This window comes from Hemiscyllium ocellatum, chromosome 6 (genome assembly GCF_020745735.1).
Source record: "Hemiscyllium ocellatum isolate sHemOce1 chromosome 6, sHemOce1.pat.X.cur, whole genome shotgun sequence".
NCBI classification, from domain to species: Eukaryota; Metazoa; Chordata; class Chondrichthyes; order Orectolobiformes; family Hemiscylliidae; genus Hemiscyllium; species Hemiscyllium ocellatum.
This window is the reverse complement of record NC_083406.1, coordinates 68,527,786-68,548,761: the sequence shown is the minus strand read 5'-3', so window position 1 is coordinate 68,548,761 and position 20,976 is coordinate 68,527,786. Positions and strand designations below refer to the sequence as shown.

Here is a 20,976-nt window from a genome sequence, read left to right as displayed (position 1 = left end):
ATCCTCATTCCTGATGAAGGGCTTATGCCCAAAATGTCGATTCTACTGCTCCTCATATGCTGCCTGACCTGCTTTACTTTTCCAGCAGCACACACTCAACTCTGATCTCCAGTCCTCACTTTCTCCCCCGACTAATGCACCTAACCTACACATCCCTGAACATTATGAGCAATTTGGCATGGCCAATTCACCTGCCCTGCAAATCTTTGGACTGTGGGAAGAAACCCAAGGAGACACAGGGAGAATGTGTAAGCTGCACACAGACAGTTACCCAAGGTGGGAATCAAACATGGGTCCTTGGGGATGTGAGGCAGCAAGGCTAACCACTGAGCCACCTTACCAACCTCATCACCATGCCACCCCCATCTCCCAGTTTCTCCTCACCTCTGTTCCAAAGGGCTCACTCTGCATCCTTAGACTGTGACCCCTGGTTCAGACCTCCCTATTCATTGAGAAAATAGAGTCATAGAGATTTACAACATGGAAACAAACCCTTCAGTCCAACTCGTCCATGCTGACCAAATATTCTAAATTAATTAAGTCCCGTTTGCCAGCGTTTGGCCCATATCCTTGTAAGTTCTTCCTATTCAAATACCCATTCAGATGCCTTTTAAATGTTGTGATTGTACCAGCCTCCACCACTTCCTCTGGCAACTCATTCCATACATCGCACCACCCTCTGTGTGAAAAAGTTTCTCCTTGGATCCCTTTTAAATCTTTCCCCTCTCACCTTAAACCTATATATTTACCCTATCTAGTCATGTTTGAATTTTATGTGTTTCTATGCAATATCCTCTCATTCTTCCACACTGTATTGATTACAATCCTAACTGGTCTCTTCATACGTTAGTCCTGCCAGCCCAGGAATCAGTTTGATAAATCTTCACCACACTTCTTCCATAGCCAGAACATCCTTCCTCAAATAAGGAGCCCAAAACCAACACAATAGGCCACATGTGATCTCAGCAAGGCCCTGTACAATTGCTGCTAAAGTCCCTGCTCCTACCTTTGAAACTTCCTGACTTGAAGGCCAATTTGCTATTTGCCTTCTTCACTCCCTGCTGCACCTGAATGTTTACTTGCAATGACTGTTTTTTATGGTCACCCAGGTCTCCTTTTCCCAGTCTGTCACCATTGAGATAAGAATATGCCTTCTTGTTGTGGCTACCAAAGTTGATAACCTCACATTTATCTACATTACACTTCATCTACCATGCATTTGCTCACTCAGCTTTGTGTTGTCTAAAATACAGGTAGGATGGAAAATAACTGCCAGACTCAGTTACACCCTGAGAATGAAGTGAAAAAAAGAGGAAAAGGGCAGCAAATTATAAAGAATAATATAATTATGTTCAGAAACATTTGTATATTTTGGAAAATCGCCTAGCAGCCGGCAAATCCGGCTCAGTTTGGAGAATTGATGAGTTTGGAAACTGGAAACAAAGAAAGGGAGTATAAGGAAGATCAGGAATAACCTGTTTCCATGTTTTGGCATTTGGACCTATCTGGAGTACTTCATACTGTTAATCATTTAGGAGAGAGATGATGAGAACTTTTTCATTCAAAGAGTGTGAATCTTCGAAATTCTGTACTCCCAAGGAGTTGTGAATGTGCCATTATTACTGTATTTAAGACTGGGATTGTTGGTCTCTCAGGAAATCGAGGGTTAAAGGGAGCAAGCAGAAATGTGAAATGAAGCTCAAGTTCAGCCATGATTGTAATGAACTCTTCCAATGGACTATATGGTCTACCCCCCTTTCTGTGTTCTGGTCACTCTAAGATGGCAAAGTATTACTGCTCTAGAGAGGACATAGTTCTAGAGCTAGTCTAAGGCAATAAAGCTACACAATTGGATGAAGTAGTAGTGGATGACTATTTTGGAGATGGTGATCATAAAACAGTTAGATTTCACATTATAGTGGAAAGGGACAATGAAAAGGAATGGAAGTATTAAATTGAGGGAGGGCAAACTTTATAGAGCTGAGAGATGGTCTAGCAAAGATGGACTGGTTTCAGGTACTTGAAGGAAAGTCGGTGGCTAAGTAGTGGGAATATTCAAAAGCAAGATTCTTTCAACTCTGTGCAGACATGTCTCAGTTTTAAAAAAAAGGGATACTGCCAAATCTAGAGCTCCCGAGGGTGAGATAAAGCAGAAAAAATAAGGCTTGTGACAATCTCAAAAAATACTTTAGGAAGTTTACAGGAGAATAGAAAATATAGGGACGAAGTGAAAAAGGACATGAGAAAAGCAAGGAATGGGTAACAACTAAATAGTGGGCAGCTAAACCTGTGGAAAATCCAGAGATATTTTATTGGTACATTAAGAGCAAAAGGATGACTAGGAAAGGGTTGGGCCCACAACCAGGCACATAGTAACTTGTATGAGGAGGAAGATATAGACATGATTCTTAATGGTTAATGATAAAACCAAAGCAATGCAGATGCTGTAGATCTGAAATGATGATCTGACAACATATGTGGAGATAGAAAGAGTTAACTCTTCAAACCTTACATGTCTCTTTATTTGAACTGAAGGAGGCTTGAAAAAGATGGTTTTTATATTGTTGACAAAGAAGGAGGTGGTGAGTGGAACAGATGGTGAGGATACTCAGAGGAAAAGACAAAGGGAGTGCGAATGATAGTAAAGGAGACATGCAGATGCAAAATGGGTGTAAATGATAGTGCCAAATAGTAAGAAATAGGTCAGTTCTACTGTGAGCCAACCCTCATGGGAGGGTGGGATGTAATCAAAATCACTATCTGAAGTAGCCAAACTCAATATTGACTCCCGAAGGCTAGAAAGAGACTCTCCAGAAAACTTGGGTGCTTGATTTGGCTTCGCTGGAGCACTGAGCAGGCCTAGGACTAACATGAGAGCATAACTACTTCAGCTCTATCTTCACAAAAAAAACACATGATACAACAGGATATACAATAAGCAGAGTGGTATTGAGAAGAGTAAAGGAAATGAGAGACCTTGACATGCATGTCCAAAGGTACTTAACGTGACAGCACAGGTAGATAAAGAAGGGATGTGGGATGCTTTCCTTCATTGAGCAAGATAATGAATACAAGAGCAAGGATATAATGCTGTAACTATATAAAAGACTGGTTAGGCTGCAGTTGGCATCCTGTCTACAGTTTTGGTCACCATACTATAAAAAGGAGAGAGATTACAGAGGAGGTTAGCAGGAATGTTGCCAAGACTTGAAAATCACAGCTATGAGAAAAGATATGACAGGCTAGTGCTGTTTTCCATAGAACAGAGGAAGAGAGGAGACTTAATTGAAGCGTACAAGTAAAGACGGTCTTGGATAGTTATTTTTAAACATTCATGGAATGTATGTATCAATGACTGGCTCAGCATTAGTTAGCCATCCTTGGTTGCCCTTGAGAAGATGATGCTAATGTTGCCTTCTTGAACCGCTGCAGTCCATTGGAGTGCACAGGGGAGACCCAATTCCCTTAGTGAAGACATTAGTCAACAGTGAGCCCAGTTTTAAAATGATTGGCATACAGGATTATGGGCCTATGAGAAAAACATTTTCACCCAAAGAGAGATGATTGTGTGGAATTCACTGCCCAATTTGGTGGTTAAGGTGGAAACAATCATTTACAGTGAACCTGGATCAACATCTGGTAACCTGTACGGCTGTGGACCTGGTACTGATAAATAGGGTTAGGAGAGTGAGGTAGCTAGTTTATCCAGCTCAGCTGAGACACGTTGGGCTGAATGGCCTCTTTCTGTGTTGAACTTTCCTATACTTGTAAGCAGTGACAAAACTGATATAGATTCCATAAATCTTACAGGGTCAGAGTGGCATGGGCTGTGACAAAATGTGTGCTCGAATCAGATGAGAAATGTGACAAGGCATGTGTCGCCATTGAGATCATTACATTCCATCTTTTATGCTTTTCACAAGCAGCGAGGCAAAGATTTTGCCAGGCAGTGGTGAGATGCCAGTTGATGGGGATTAATGCTTGAAAGTGGCTTTTTAGTGCCACAATTCACCTCATGCATATTCAAACTCCCATCTTACCAAATTTGCTGTTAGGAAAACTCAACAAGGAAACCAAAGCAAGCATCTGGCAGAATCAACTTGCTACTTACTCCAAATAACCTCCATGATGTACCAGAACTGCTTTTCATGTTGTGGAGGTGCCGGTACAGGAGTGGGATGGACACAGTTAAAAATCACACAACACCAGGTTATAGTCCAACAGGTTTATTTGGAAGCACTGACTTTCAGAGAACTGCACTTTCATCAGGTAACTGTTGGGGCAGTATCATAAGACTCAGAATTTATAGCAAAAGATCACAGTGTCATACACATGTTCTCTCTCAGACACACACATTCCCCATACTCACACCCATGCATACACACTTTCACAGGCTTATATTCCATCACACTATCGCACGCACTGTACTAAGCACAGACACATGCAAAAGCATACATGCAAACACACACTCACGCACTCTCACAAACATACACTCCCAAGCACACACACACTCTGTCTCTCTCTCTCTCTCTCTCTGTCTCTCTCTCTCTCTCTCACACACACATGCACACACTCAGACATATAAGTCTATGGAGTGAATTTGCATTTGCAGAATTGTATTTGCAGATACATTCTATTTTTGCTCAAAATGCACACAACCTGCAAGCAGTCAATGCAGGCGGTCAACCCTATAACATTTTATAAATTTCTACTTTGAAAATAGAATCAGTCTGACTCAAAATCCGGATGCAGGCAGACTCTAACCTCACACCTTTAATACATTGTCTGAGCTGAGATGTCACCTTTTTTAATAAAGCCTTAAGTTATCTCGAGAATGTAACTTAAAAGAAGTTCTGGAATTTACATATTAATGTAAATATGTAAATATTTACATTATTTAACCCATTCCAAATGATGAAAGATTAACAGCAGTCTAGGTTTGTTCAATATATCATTTTAATTGCATGACGCAGTGATCTTTTGCTATACATTCTGTGTCTTATGTTCCTGCCCCACTAGTTACCTGATGAAGGAGCAGCACTCTGAAAGCTAGTACTTCCAAATAAACCTGTTCACCTTTAATGTTGTTCAAGGGAGTGGACCACAGTCAGTCCATTGGGGTCAATCCACAGAAACTAAGGAGTGAAGTGGGGAGGGAGGATTTGAGGGTGGCACAGTGGCACACACTGCTGCCTCACAGCGCCAGAGACCTGGGTTTAATTCCCGCCTCAGGCAACTGACTGTGTGGAGTTTGCACATTCTCTCCGTGTCTGCGTGGGTTTCCCGCAGGTGCTCCGGTTTCCTCCCACACTCTAAAGATGTGCAGGTCAGGTGAATTGGCCATGCTAAATTGCTAAAATGCAATCCGGACTCAAATTGCATCCGGATTTTGAGTCAGACTGGTTCTATTTTCAAAGGTGAAGGGGTAAATGTAGGGGTATGGGTGGGTTGCGCTTCGGAGGGTCGGTGTGGACTTGTTGGGCCGAAGGGCCTGTTTCCACACTGTAAGTAATCTAACCTAATCTAAGAGTCAGGAGATCAGTCTGGAACGTGGGACTGAACACTCTGGCCAGGGGTGTGGAGCAATTGGGAAATGGAGATATCAGGATTTGGAAGGTGGGGGAAGATATGGTAAAGCATGTGACTGGGAAGAGGATAATGCAAGAGGGGTTAGTCATCAATGGTCAGGAGTACCCTTGTTTCAAAGGGTTGGTAGGGAGTGAATGAATACAAGAAGTACAGTCACATCATATGCCAGGGGCTGAGTGGGAAAGGTAGACTGGCGTAGGCACATGTAGGTAGATTGGGTGAAGACTTGGATAAGTGTAAGGCCTGTGGGGTTTACATGATGGGTTATTGGGAGGGAGATGTGAAGGTTTGGGTGCACACTCGTATGGTCAGGCTGAGGCTAGACGCCAATGGCACAGGACTGGTCACTGCCACCTTCCATTATGCTGGAAACTGACAGTGTGCAACAGGGAAGGAAATGGTGTTGAATGCACTCGGAGTTGGTGGGGAAACGACTCTATCAGTGAGGCAGTGAGGCTGCAGCAAACACCAATCTCCGAGTTTTGAAAGGAAAAGAATATTGGTCGCAGGGCCATATCAAGTATGGCGTGCAGGTACACAGGCTGCACACTCCCTGGTCAACTGCCAGCTGTGATCCTCTCTAACATGTTGCACCTCCCTGGCACAGCTACTGCTGGACAACTCATTGACAGCAACACCTTTGTTTACACAGGGGAGCCAAACATTTGGGAGGCTGAACAAGGAAAGAAATGCTGTTGGATGGTGTAAAGATGCATTAAACATTTACACAGAGTGAATCGTAAACACATGACAATTACCACTTTTATGCAGACAGTCATATCCAGTCCTTTTTCACACGTGCTTCCAAAGTACCCTCAATAGATTTTCTTCTTTCTTTCCCTCTCACGATGTCTGAGTGCAGTAGTCCCTGGCTGTGCAGCTGGGGTGAATGGATCTTGGTTGTTGAGTCTATTGGTCTGGAGCTTTGGTGGGCAGTCCATGGGGGCATTTACACATGGACAGGCCAGATAGGCTGGGGGTCTTAGTAGACTGAACTCAAAACATGAGCTTTCCTTTCTTCCCACAGATTTGGTTTGATTTATTATTGTCACATGTACCTAAATACAGTGAAAAGTTTTGTTTTGTGTGGAGTACGGGCAGATCATAACACAAGGACATATAGATTATAGGATGGTTGAACAGAGTGAGGCATACAAAGTTAAGGCGGCACAGAAGGTGTACAAAAAGCAATGTTAGATTTGAAATTCAGAAGTCTAATGACAGCAGGGAAAAAGCTGTTTTTGAACCTGTTGGAAATGTGTGTTTAAGCTTTTATATCTTCTACCTGCTTCAAGAGGTTGGAAGAAATTATAACCAGGGTGGGAGGATCCTTTGATCATGTTGGCTGTCTTTCTGCGGCAATGAGAGTGTAAATGGAGTCAATGGACGGAAGGATGGCTTGCGTGATGGTCTGAGCTGTGTTCACAATCTTCTGTAGTTTCCTACGGTCCTGAACAGAGCATTTGCTGTACCAAGCATCCAAATAGAATGCTTTCCATGGTGCATCCAAAGAAGTTGGTGAGGGTCCTTATGGATATACTGAACTTCATTAGCCTCCTGAGGAAGAAGAAGTACTGTTGTGCTTTCTTGATTATTGCATCAATGTGGGTGGTCCAGGATAGATCATTGGTAATCGTCATGCCGAGAAACCTGATGCTCTTGACCATCTCAACCTCAGCTCCATTGATGTAGATAGGGATGTTGTCCTCCTTCTCGCTTCCTGGAGTTGGTGACCAGCTCTTTTGTTTTGCTGACACTGAGGGAGAGATTGTTATCTTTGCACCACATCGCTAAGCATTCTGTTTCCTTCCTGTATTCTGCCTTGTCATTATTTGATATCCAGCCTACAGTGGTGGTGTCGTCAGCGAACTTGTAGCTGAAGTTTAGATTAGATTCCCTACAGTGTGGAAACAGAGTTCGGATGACATTTGGCCACACAGGCTTGCTGAGATTTTCCAGCAATTTCTGTTTTTGCTTCCAGTTTCCAGCATCTGCAGCTCTTTGTTTTATATTATGCTGAGGGTGTTCATGGCAGAGGCAAGCAAGTGGTATGTGCCATATACATTTGCTAATTTGTACCAGGCAGTCAGTTGCCTGTGCAGAGTCTTTAAATGTCAGAAATATTTGGGAGACAGAAGTTTTGTCAGAAAAGCTAGTAGCCCATGCTTGACCCCTAGGAACAGATGTCATTCCTGTTCGGTGTGAGAATTCACTGACGACATTCAAATGTGACGTGAACACACAGACGTTTTGGGCTACCTCATGCCAACTATGGACTGGCAGTGCAAAGTGTTTTTTGCTATTCATTTGTGGGATGTGGGTGTCAGTAGTTGGGCCAGTATTTAATGTCCATCCCTGGTTTCCTTTGAGAATGTATTGGTGTGCTGTCTTCTTGAACCACTGTAGTCCATTTGGTGTGGGCAAGGAGAGAGTTTGGGGATTTTGACCCAGCAACACTGGGTATATTTCCATGTCAGGGTGATGAGTGGCCTTAAGGAGCACTTAGAGGTGGTGCTGCTGGATTCCACCAGGCTGTGTGCCTGTTTTGTGTGAAAATCTAAAATTCCAGTTCAGAGCTATAACTAAGCAAATTGAGTCTGTTTCCAACAGTAGAACAATACAAAATGTTACCTTGTGACTAATGATGTAATGACATTCATCAACTCTGAATGGGGAACAGAAAGTTCAGGAAAGTCTAATTGCCTCCAATTACATTTGAATGAAAGTAGTATATACCAAACTGGCAGGTACTAGGGCATACATTATCTCCTCAACAAAATAAAACAGAGGTAATATCCATAAACATTGGAAGTACTGAAGTGCCATGCTTATCCCGTTACCTCCGGACTTGACTTTTCTAGCCTATATCTGGCTGGCCTCCACTTAACGCTCTGTAGGTCAGCCAAAACTCTGGTGAATGTGTTTTAACTCACAGCAAGTCATGCTCATCCATCACTGAAGTGCTCAGTGACCTACATTGTCCCCTGATTAAAATTCTCAGCCTTATTTTCACAGTGGAAGCAGTGCCACAGTGTTATTGTCACTGACCCAGTAATCCAGAGACTCAACAGATTAATTCATTAATAAAAACCTGGAATTAGAACAAAAGCTACTGAGGTATTTTCTAACCAGTTATCACACCACCTCTGGAAAAGTGGGACTTGAATCTAGGCTGCCTGGCTCAGATACAGAGATGTGACCATTGTGGGGGCCAGAAAAACCCTTACTCTGATCATGACCATGAAATCATTGTTAATTGCTGTGAAAACTGATCAAGCCCTGGAGGGTAGGGAAATCTGGCCTATATATGACTTCAGATGTATAGTGATGTGGTCGATCCTAAAATACCCTCTGAAATGACCAAGCAAGCTACTGAGTTGTATCTAACCACTACAGTATCTGATTAAAATAATGAAATCAGATGGACCACCTGGAAATGACAACAGCATACACAGCTCTATTGACCTGACAAAGTTTTACTTTGTAACATCTGCTGAAATTGAGAGAGTTGTCGCTCCCATGACTTGGTCATACTCCCAAAATCATACCTGGTAGTCAGTGTTCCATATTGCACTTTCACTATCCCTGAGTTTGTCCTATCCCATCGGAGATGACAGCACAGTGCTATACAATTAAGAGGGGGTTGCTCTGGGAGGGATGAACAATACCTCCAAAATTCATGAAGCCTAATGTTATCAAGTCAAACATGGCACAAGGAAGATTTCTGCTCATTATCACCATCACCTATTATCTCCTCAACGTGCCCCCCCCCCACCCCTCAAAAAAAAGCATGCTGATGTCTCAGTTCTTCTCCATATTGAATACCACTTCAGGGAAGCACTGAGGGTGGCGAGGGTGCAGTATGCGCAGTAGGTGTGAATTTCATGTCTAATATTGAGTGACTCATAATGCCATTCCTTAATAAGCTGGCTAAATCCTAAAGGGCATAGCTGCTGTGGCAGATGTGAGGGAACTAGTCAAGGTAAAAAATACTTGACCTAGGGTCCTCACCAATTTATTTATAGAAGAGGTAGCTATCCTTGATAATATTGGTAAGAGTGACCACTGCACAGTCATTCTGGAGACAAAAGCCTGCCTTCACACTGTAGATACCCTCCATTGTGTTATGTGACATTATCACTATGCTGATTGGGATAGATTTTGAACAGATCTAGCTACTCAAAACCATGTACCCATGAGGTGCTGAAAGCCAGATTAAGCCTGGTTCAATCAAATATGCAGGTGGTCATGCCAGGAGCAGTAGCAGGCATACCTAGAAATGATATGTCGACTTGGTGAAGCTACAACACAGGATTGCTTTCATGCCAACCAACATAAGCAACGTTCCTCAGACTGAGCTAAGTGGTCCCACAACTACCGATCAGACCTAAGCTCTACAGTCCTTCACATCTTTAGTTAGAAATGCTAGAGGTGATCAGGGTTAATCTCCACCTGAAGTTCCCAGCATCAGAGATGCTAGCTTTTAGCCTATCCAGTTCACTCCAATTAATATCAAAAATGACTGAAGGCACTGGAAACAGCAAAAAGTGTGTGCCCTGACAACATTCCAGCAATAGTATTGAACTCCAGTGCTCCAAAACTTGCAAAACTCTTTGCCAAACTGTTCCAGTCCAGCTACAACACTGGCATCCACTTGACAACGTGGAAAATTGTTCAGCTATGTCTTGTCTACAAAAAGCAAGGTAAGTATCAGCCAGCTAAATACTGTTCCATTGGTCTTCTCTCAGTCATCAGTAATGTGGCAGATGTATTGTTGACAGTGCTATCAAGTGACACATGAGCATCAGTAACCAAAAAACTGATACCCAGTTTTAGTACCACCAGGCCCACTCAGCTCTTGACTTCTTAACAACATTGTTCAAATGTGGACAAACTAGCTAAACTCAAGAGGGAATGTGAGGGTGATTGCACTTGACATCAAGACTACATTTGACTGAGTGTAGAATCACTGAACCCTGGCAAAATTGGAATAAGTGGGAATCAGGAAAAACCCTCTTCTGGTTGGAATTAAACCTAGCACAATGGATTTTGGCTGTGGTTGTTGGAAGCTGTTAACTCAACTCCAGGACATCTCTGCAGGAGTTCCTCAGGATAATGTCCTAGGTCCAACCAACTTTAGCTGCTTCATCAATGACTTTCCTTTCATCATAAGGTCAGAAGTGGGGATGTTCACTAACTATTGCACAATGTTCAGCACCATTTAGGACTCCTCAGATTATGAAGCAGTCCTTGTCCAAATACAGAAAGATCTGGACAAAATCCAGGCTTTGGATGAGAAGTAGCATTCCCACCAACAAGTGCCAGGCAACAACTATCTCCAACAAGAGAAAATTCAACTGTCACCTCTTAGCGTTCAATGGCATTGCCATCACTGAATTCCCCACTATAAACATCTTGGAGATTACCATTGACCAGAAACTAATCTGGACCAACCATATAAATAATGTTTTACAACAGCAAGTCAGAGACTTAGAATTCTGTGGTTAGTAAATCATTTTCTTTCACCCCAGAGTCTGTTCACCTTCTCAAAGCCATGAGACAGGACTGTGATGGGAATACTCCCCACGTGCCTGGATGAGTGCAGCTCCAACAACACTTGATACCTCACAGGACAGAGCAGCCTGCTTGATTGGCATCATATCTAATACCTTCAACTTTCACAACCTCCGCCACCAGTGGCAGCAATGTGTTCCATCTACACGATGCACTGCAACACTTCACCAAGGTTCCTTTGATAGCACATTCTAAACCCATGACCTTTATCAACTATAAGGACAGCAGATACATAGGAATACAAACACCTGCAGGTTGCCCTTCAAGCCACATACCATCCTAACAGCATAGTAGGTGTACCTACACTAAATGGACTGCAGCAGTTCAAGAGGCAACTTGCCACCACCTCCTTAAGAGCAATTAGGGATGAGTAGTGAATGCCTACCACTTAAACTAAGCTTTTGGTCACTTGTCATTATAGTCTTTGTCAAATTCTGTTTGCTAACACACATAGGAAGTGACTTGAGATGTTCTACTCCTTTAAAGGCACTATAGAAATGCACTTTGTTGTTAGTGCATCATCAACATCAGTCTGCATTTAGCATCTTTGGCACACAAAATGACCCAAAGCCACTCAACAGAGAAATGAGGAATTAACGAAACCACTTGGGTTTTAAGAAGACACAGGATGTTGCCTGAGATGAAAATTCTCAGATATGAGGAGAGATTGGGTTTGTTTTCCTTGGAGGAGGGGAGGTTTAGGGCTAATACATGCTTCACCCACCCAGTACTCCATGCCATTTTACTCACCATGTCACCTCACCCAATATCTGGCATTTGCAGACTTCAGAAATCATATGAAAATGAAATAAAGTTCTGATTATCCATTACAGACTCACTAAAAAATTTAAAACCCCTTCAGTACATTTAAATCCCTTTCAGTACTTCATCCCTCACACAAGCTGACATTTGTGTTCATAGCTCCACATCAAAGACAGCCAATCCCTTAATAGCTGCTGTAAAAAGTTAACTGACAACTTGACAGGTTTTATAGATTTTATCTGCCCACTGCAGACATTCGTATGTACTCTCCAAACTTGTAAATCACCTATGGTGGGAAATAGATATCCCTCTAGCAGAATGGAACATGATTGAATTTGAGCACTGAATTCAAGTGAGGATCTGTTAGAAATGGAGACCTAACCTCTGGATCTAATACCATTTTGGAGAAGCCACTCTTTGAAACCTAGTCCAGGGAGGGACAGGGCCATGTAGAGAATGAAGAACAATTTTTAAGGTTCAGACATTGGACATATCAAAGTAAGTAATATGTAGGTGACATATGGAACAGAAAAAACTAAAAGGATTTGCGCACAGTTTGTGGAGGATGAGAAATCTATTGATTTGTATGTGACAAAGGCAAGTCTAAATGTTTCAATAGAAATTAGATTGAGGTAGGGTTGGAGGCTAACAGTGTACTGAAGTTGCAGGTATATGGTCTGTATGATACAGAGAACAGTAAGGTTGTTGATAACCAGGAATGGTCTTAGAGGGGTTTGGAGTCATTTGTGAGGAAGCTTTGTGTTTGAGACCAAAGGTAGTGGCCTCAGTGTTTAGCTGGAGGAGCTTGAGACTTGTCCAAGATAAAATGTTGATAAACAGTTTAACTGAACAGAAAGGCACTGCATATGTAAAAATATTAATGTCATTGGTATACATGTGGAAGCTAATGGCATGTCTTCAGATGTTTTTCTGCTGATCTTCAACAATTATGTAAATAAGTGAGGTAGGAATTAATTCTGGAGGGGACACAAGAATGGGAAGAAAGGACATTGATGGAAATGCTGTGGCTATAATCGTTTGTGTAAATGTGGAATCCCACATGAGCTGAACATGGGAGACTTTGGGGAAAGGCATTATATTCAACCAAGTTGAAGTGCGCACATAGATGGACGATAGTGTTTGAATCATACCTCAGGGCCCAGCAACAGAAAATATCATCTGTGACTTTGTCTTGGGTCTGTCTGTTGCTTTAGGAGGGCAGAAGTCGAATTGCAGAAACTTGAACCAGAGATGGTAGGAGAGATCATTGGGAACACGTTCAAAGTGCTTGGAGTCAAGGGAATTGGAAACAAGACATCAGTTAATGCTAACATTAGGTTTCAGGATGGATTTTTTGAGGAAGGTTTTGGAGGGAATAAGAACAATGCCTAAGGAGAGGGAATAATTCACAGAACTAGAAAGTCTAACTGGGCAAAGATTAAGTGAAAATGGGGTCCAGGAAGGAGGAGACATATCACATAGATGAAATATTATTGGAGTGACATGGAAATGAGAGAATAGATTCTGGGCTGGGGCACAGTAAGGCCAGTGTAAATTTGTTTCAGTCATCTAAGGTGCAGCTCAAGGAAGATGAGGATTATTATGAAAGCAATCAGAGTTTGAGGAGAGTGCCTAAGGCATTTCAGTTAAGAGTAAAACAGGAATTCTGAAAGACGTGTAGAGTCAATACATGTAAGAAACAAACAGAAATCAGCAGAGATCATTGGGCAAGAGGGAGTAGAATTTAAAGGAGCATGAGAAGCAGCTAACTGATCAAAACTAGTTCAAAGTAGAGAAAAGGGATGACAGTTTGCTGTGTTATTTATCTTGTTTATTTCTACTTATTGAACAGTTTTGTTTTGTAAAAATGAATGACTAAATGATCAGGAATAGACTATAGTTATAGTTTTGGGTTGATTCTGAAAATTTTGAAGGAAGTAATGCTAAAATAACAGTTAATAGCAAACTGGGTGTGCCTTTTGGGAGATTTGGGCAATGGATGAATTGATGGGAGGAGAAAAAGTCAAGTTGAAGGCTCAATATTCTATAATGCAATCAATTTCAAACTGTGTTTCATTTGTTAAGTATTTATGTTCTGTTTTATTTGTGTACAGACAAAATGTCATTGACCTTGAAGACCCAAGATGTGCCAGGCTGACTCTTACTGGTCAAATGGTGACTGTGCCTGCTGATGAAATTGAATTTGCAAGACAAGCTATGTTTTCAAGGTTTGTCTTTTTAAGCATACAGAATACAGTTATCTTGCTTGTTAGCACTTTGTGCAGGAAGAATATACCAAGACTGTACACAGTTGAGGTAATACCATTATTTTTGTTCTGAATGCTGTAGTAGCATTATGTACCACTTCCACAATAATTGAGGAATAAAATGTGATGTGCTTTTAAACTACTGGATGCAGTGCTTACATAATTGATTTTGCTTAAGCTAATTTGTGGCCTGTAAGTAATGGACCTACTATCATGGTTCAAAAGAACAAAAATAAATCAATCTGATTGTTTCTCCCCATTTGTAGAATTTCTGTAAGTGAAGGAATGGATAATTAACAATTAGACTGATTATTCAGCAAGACTTTGTTGAGTTTTAAAGCTATGGGTGGAATTTTATAGGAACCTGAATGACAGGGCTATAATGAGAAATGTGGCAGAATTGTGTTAGAAAACCAGCGGGGCCTAGAGTCTTAGAGTTATACAGCATGGAAACCAACTCGTCCATGCTAACCAGGTTTCCCAAACTAAACTCGTCCCAGTTGCCTGCATTGGCCCATATCCCTCTAAATCTTTTCCTGTTCATGTATCTGTCTAAATGTCTTTTAAATGTTGTAATTGTACCCACCTCTACCACTTGCTCTGGCACCACCTCTGTATGAAAACGTTGCCCCTCAGGTCTCTTTTAAAACTTTCTCCTCTCACTTTAAACCTATGCCATCTAGTTTTGGACTCCCCATCCTAGAGAAAAGACACTGGCTATTCACCTTAACAATGCCTCTCATGATTTTATAAACCTCTACAAAGTCACCCCACAGCCTCTCATGCTCTGGGCAAAGAAAGTCCCAGCTTATCCAGCCTCTCCTTATAACTCAAACCTTCCAGTCCTGGTAACATCTTTGGAAATATTTTCTGCACCCTTTCCACTTTAATAACATCCTTCCCATACCAGAACTGGATGCAGTAATCCAATAGTCTGTACAGCCACAATATGACATCCCAACTCCTGTATTCAGTGCTGTGACTAATGAAGGCCAGCTTGCCAAATACCTTCTTCACCACCCTGTCTACCTGTGACATCACTTTCAAGGAACTATGTACCTGAACCCCCAGTTCTCTCTGTTTGAAAACATTCCCCAGGGCCATGTCAATAACCATATAAGTCCTGCTCTGTTTTGTCTGACCAAAATGTAACACCTTGCATTTATCTGAATTAAATTCTATCTGCCACTTCTTGGCCCATTGGCCCAGCTAATCAAGATGCCATTGTACTCTTAGATAACCTTCTTCACCGTCCACTATACCAGCAATTTTGGTGTCATTTGCAAACTTACTAACCATGCCTCCTATATTCTCATCCAAATTGTTTATATTAATGACAAGCAACAGTGGACCCAGCACCAATCCTTGCGGAACACTGGTGGTCACAGGCCTCCAGTCTAAAAACAACCTTCCCCCACCATCCTGTCTCCTATCGTCAAGCCAATCTCAATGTCAGGAACCATTCGTTGGATTTTTGTAATTAGGTTCAGTACATCAAAACAAGATTCTAGTAGGCAGTGGCAAGTTGCCAATTTAGGGGAATTTTTATTTGCTCACAAACGTATTAACTAGCAGATCCTGCCTTACTGTTATGTAGCTTTCTATCATAAGACCTGCCATATGCAAACGGGCTGCCAGCAATTTGCAATATGCAAGTCATGGTGGGGTACTTGGCAACTTCAGCTTGCCACTTGCTACAAAGTGCCTCCATGTTGGAGACAATATCTTGAGGCATGCTCTACCGGCAACAGTCACGCATACACCACATCCACGGACATTGGCTTGGGATGCATGCTAGCCTATAGGAACCCTTATGGCAAGATTCTAACTGGCTTATAGAACATTTCTACACTTCAGTGCTGTACCTTGAGGTGTACTTACAACTATTATTGTGATTTGGAAGGACACTTTGCACTCATGAATGTGCATCCATTTTAGTGTTCATTCATTCTGATCCTACATGAATGCTCACAGCACCCAACGCCTGACCTTTTGCACCCTGCCCCTCAGGCATAGATGCCAGACTCACTGCACCACTAATTTGCTGTGCTCTTTAGCTCAGACACACAGCCAGGAGATTTATCATGGTTGTCAGTACCCAGTCAAGTCAAAGCCTTGGTACAGTGACACAAGAGCAGCTTCTGATACCAGTCTGGGGACTTGATGCAGTTGGTTTTCTTCTTGGAGCAGTCAGTCAGGTTCCTCTCTTTCTAAAGGATGAGGAGCCAAATCTAGTGTCTTACTGTAGGCTCTTTTCCTCCTGGAATGAAAGAGAGGTTGGTTATAAAAGAGATAAAAGTGGGGCACAGATGCTACTTATTGGTGCAGGTGGGGAGGTGTCCCGAGGGAATGATGCTGGTGTCGGAGGTTGGGGTGGATGAGTGTAAGTAAGGTAAGATGCAAGGCGATAGTGAGAGTGTAGAACATAGAGTGGCAACCTTGAACCAGGCTGGCATGGTCTGGGTATCGTAGCCTCCACTGCTGGTCCTGGGGAAAGAGGAGATTCCATTTCTGTACCAGTCCATCCAGCAGGACTCCAGGTTTCCACTCAAAAAAGAGGGCACCATGTTTCCCTTCTCTGCCTTGTCTAGGGCAAATATCAGGAACTGTGCAGGGTACCTCTGGGCTGACAGCAGCCTTTTAATGATGGCACTGTTTCATTCCGGAATATCCTGCCAATGGTGAGTTTTTCTAGGAAAGGTGAGTGGTTGAATGGAGGTAGAATCAGACAAGAGAAGCACTAAAACCGGGGTGGATGGGCTGTTAATGAACCTAGTTGGGTAAGATTCAGCAAGAATATCCCGATGACAAACCTGACACTTAACCAAAAAAAAATTCAACCCTATGTTTTTCAAAACACTTCATCAAGAATTGTCTGGTCATTATTGCAGGAATAGATTTTTGTATTCTGTGGTTCCTAAGATCGAGAATACGCAAAACAGAGATTTCTAATCTTTTGGCTCCATCTGATTCTGCTTCGTCCAACATGACAACTTAATATCTACTTATTCACTGAACTATTCATAGTTTCATAGTAATAGAAGCCAGGAGTAGGCCATTTGGCCTTTAGAGTCTGCTCTGTCATTCATTAAGATCATGGCTGATCCATCAATCGTCTCAGCTCCGCCTACCCATATCCCCATAATCCTTAATTCCCCTACCATGTAAAAACCCATCCAACTGTGTCTTGAATGTATTTAATGAAGCTGCGTCAACTGCTTCCTTGGGCAGAGAATTCCATAGATCGTTATTCTTTGGGAAAAGCAGTTCCTCCTCATCTCTATCCTAAATCTACTCCCCCTAAACATAAGGCCATGTCCCCTGGTCCTCGTCTCGGAAACAACTTGCCTACCTCTACCTTATCTAACCTTTTCGTAATTTTATATGTTTCCGTAAAATCCTCTTTCAATCTTCTAAATTCTAGCAAGTTCAGTCCAGGCGGCTCAAATCTCTGAGGAGAAAGTGAGGTCTGCAGATGCTGGAGTATCAGAGCTGAAAATGTGTTGCTGGAAAAGCGCAGCAGGTCAGGCAGCATCCAAAGAACAGGAAATTCGACGTTTCGGGCATAAGCCTGATTCCTGATGAAGGGCTTATGCCCGAAATGTCGAATTTCCTATTCCTTGGATGCTGCCTGACCTGCTGCGCTTTTCCAGCAACACATTTTCGGCTCACACTCTCCTCCTGGTGTAACCCCCTCATCTCCAGAATCAATCTGGTGAACCTCCTCTGCACTGCCTTTAAAGTCAGTATATCCTTCCTCAAGTGAGGAGACTATACCCCAGATGCAGCCTCACCAACACCCTGTACCATTGCAGCAGAACCTCCCTGCACTTAACTTCAATCCCTCCAGCAGTGAAAGCCAATACTCCGTTTGCCTTCCTGATTACTTGTTATACCTGCAAATCAACTTTCAGCGATTCATATACGAGCACTCCTAACTCGCTCTGCACAACAGCATGCTGCAATCTTTCACCATTTAAATAATGCTCTGACCTATTTTTACTTCCAAAGTGGAAAACCTCACATTTACCAACATTGTACTCCATCTGCCAGACCCTTGCCCACTTACCTAACCTATCTAAATCTCTCTGCAGACCCACCACATCCTCTGTAGTTTGCCTTTCCACTCAATTTAGTGTCATCAGCAAACTATGTTACACTTGGTCTCCTTTTTCACGAACAGTTGCGGATCCAACGCTGACCTCTGTGGTACCCCGCTCACCACTGATCTCCAACCAGAGAAACACACATTTATCCCAACTCTCTGCTTTCTATTGGTTAACCAGTCCTCTATCCATGCTAGCACATTCCCCGCAACTCCATGCATTCTGACCTTATGGATGAGTTTTTTATGTGGCACCTTATTGAACATCTTCTGGAAATCCAAGTGTACAACATCCACCTGCTCCCCTCCATCCACCATGCTTATTACGTCTTCAAAGAACTCCAGTAAATTTGTCAAATGCGACCTTCCCTTCCTGAATCCATGCTGTGTCTGCCTGGTGGAACCCTTTCCACCCAGATGTATCACTATTTCCTCTTCAATGGTAGCCTCCAGCATTTTCCCAACTACAGATGTTAAGCTAACTGACCTATATTACTGCTTTTTGCCTACACCCTTTTTAAACGGCAGCATGACATTTAGTGTCTTCCAATTGGTGGGGACCTGTCTAGAGTCCACTGAATTTTGGCAAATTACCACTTACATATCTACTATGACTTCGGCCATTTCTTACAGCACTCTGAGATGCATTCCATCAGAACCAGGGGACGTATCTACCTTTAGACCCTCAAATTTACTCAACTCTACCCCTTTAGTGATTACAATTGAATGGGAGGTCCTCACCTCCCATCATCATGTTGTAGCATGTGAGATGCATCCTCCACTGTGAAGATTGAAGTCTTTGGCTCTTTCAGCATTACCCAAAATTAAGTCTTTGTGCATAATGAGTGCTGCAGAAGTACAAGCATTTGCATTGTATTATTCTTAAGTTTTGAGTTATAGTTTTTCTACATTTTGTCCATTTTACATGCGTGGACGGTTTTTGGTAGATTAAAAATATCAGTTTATAACTTGCATTCAATTCAATGGTTCATCTCATAATCTGCAATTGAATTCTCAGAGGAAAGCTTTGCTATTAAAACTGCTATGACAATTATAAAGTGCTTTAAACATAAATATAATCAGGAATAAATGCACAGTTGTACTTACAATGCAGATGTAAAAGAGATGTCCTCTCTTACGAATATAGTATTTGCTAATTAATTTAACTATTTGTGTAAACAGGCATCCTGTAATGAAGAAATGGCCTCCAGACCATAACTGGTTCTTTATGAAAATGAATATTCAACATGTGTGGCTTCAGGACTGGTTTGGAGGGGTTGCCATCATCCCACTGGAAGATTATTTCAAAGCAAGCCCAATGAACACTGAATAGGTTCTAAAAGAAATGTTTTTTTCAAAAAGGAGGCATTGTTTGCAGTTCTGGTGAATTAATTTTCTTGTGTTCAGACTGGAAAAGTTTGTTTCTTATAAAGGTATATTGATTAAGTACAGCAGGAACATTTTTTTATTTTTGATTCTAGGGATGTATGCATCACAAACATTTATTGATAACCTTTGTTCCCAAGAAGGTGGTGGTGAGCCTTCTTCTTGAACAGTTGCGGTTCGTACATGAAAAGTGTTGCTATCGTGCCTCAAGGATTTTGACCCAGTCATGTTGGAAGATACGTTGTGTGATGCAGCATGGGCAAATTTGCCTCTTCTCCTTACCAATACTTTTTGCCTACACATGCCACACATTACCACATTAGTACGCTCATACTCCAGGCACGAAATGTGAGGTATTCAGCACAGTTAATAGCCCTCAGTATTGTAATGTTTCATATACAATATGAGATTGTGCTTTGAAACTAGGCTTTTTTAGTAAAATTCTGCACACTTTGTTCAGAATTCTTTTTGCCTGCAAGGTTCCAAGTGTTGTTATTCCACCATGAGCTTTACCCAGTGCAAAATGTGACTTTCAGAAATAACACACCGTTGTAACTTGTATTATTCTGAGTTAGTTTAGATGTACTGTTTCTAAATCATCTTTTGTAATAGCCAGAATATGAAAAGGTCCATGGCAAGGCATTTGTTGTTAGCAGCAATTTATTCATGTTGGTGTGATCAAATGTAACCTTGACATTAATGTGTTGGTAGTATAATAGTGAGCTACATGATCAAAGCAAGACTGTTCTCTGTCATGCAAAAGCTGTGTTCAGCTGTTCTTCAGCTACTGTATTGGAGAGTTTGTGTAATGTGTTAATTGTAATAAAATTTGTGATAACATATGTTTTACTTTTGCTGGCTAATATTAAAATATCCTAAAATTGCTGTCAAACTTGCTAAAACTGTCAAGTGATAAAGGTGCACAGTTTGACTTCATGAACATGTGATAGACAAATAAAGGCATTTTAAGATCTGCCTGGAGTATTTGTCAATTGAAAGGGATTCCACCTCCATAAATTATTACCTGGTATATAAGTACCAGAAGGTTTCATGCATGCGTGTACAAGATATTCTGAATGTTGCCAGGGGCAATGTATGTGCCCGTATTCCCATATGCAATTGTCACAGTGGCTCAGTGGTTAGCACTGTTGCCTCACAGCACTAGGGACTGGGTTTGATGCCTGCCTGGGGAATCCCCATCCATATGAAGTTTGCACATTCTCCCTGTGTCTGCGTGGGTTTCCTCTGGGTGCTCTGGCTCCCTCCCACAATCTAAAGATGTACAGGTTAGGT

General features: G+C 42.0%; 1 protein-coding gene across 1 annotated transcript in view; it reads left to right on the top strand.

Moving 5' to 3' along the window:
* Nucleotides 1-20,585, top strand: part of creg2 (cellular repressor of E1A-stimulated genes 2) — a 49,365-nt gene extending 28,780 nt beyond the window's left edge. The window contains exons 3-4 of the mRNA XM_060826641.1: nucleotides 14,040-14,153; nucleotides 19,480-20,585. Coding sequence (XP_060682624.1) covers nucleotides 14,040-14,153; nucleotides 19,480-19,630 — 265 coding nt within the window. The 3' untranslated portion in view covers nucleotides 19,631-20,585. The remainder of the gene's footprint in view (nucleotides 1-14,039; nucleotides 14,154-19,479) is intronic.
* Nucleotides 20,586-20,976: the final 391 nt, after the last annotated feature.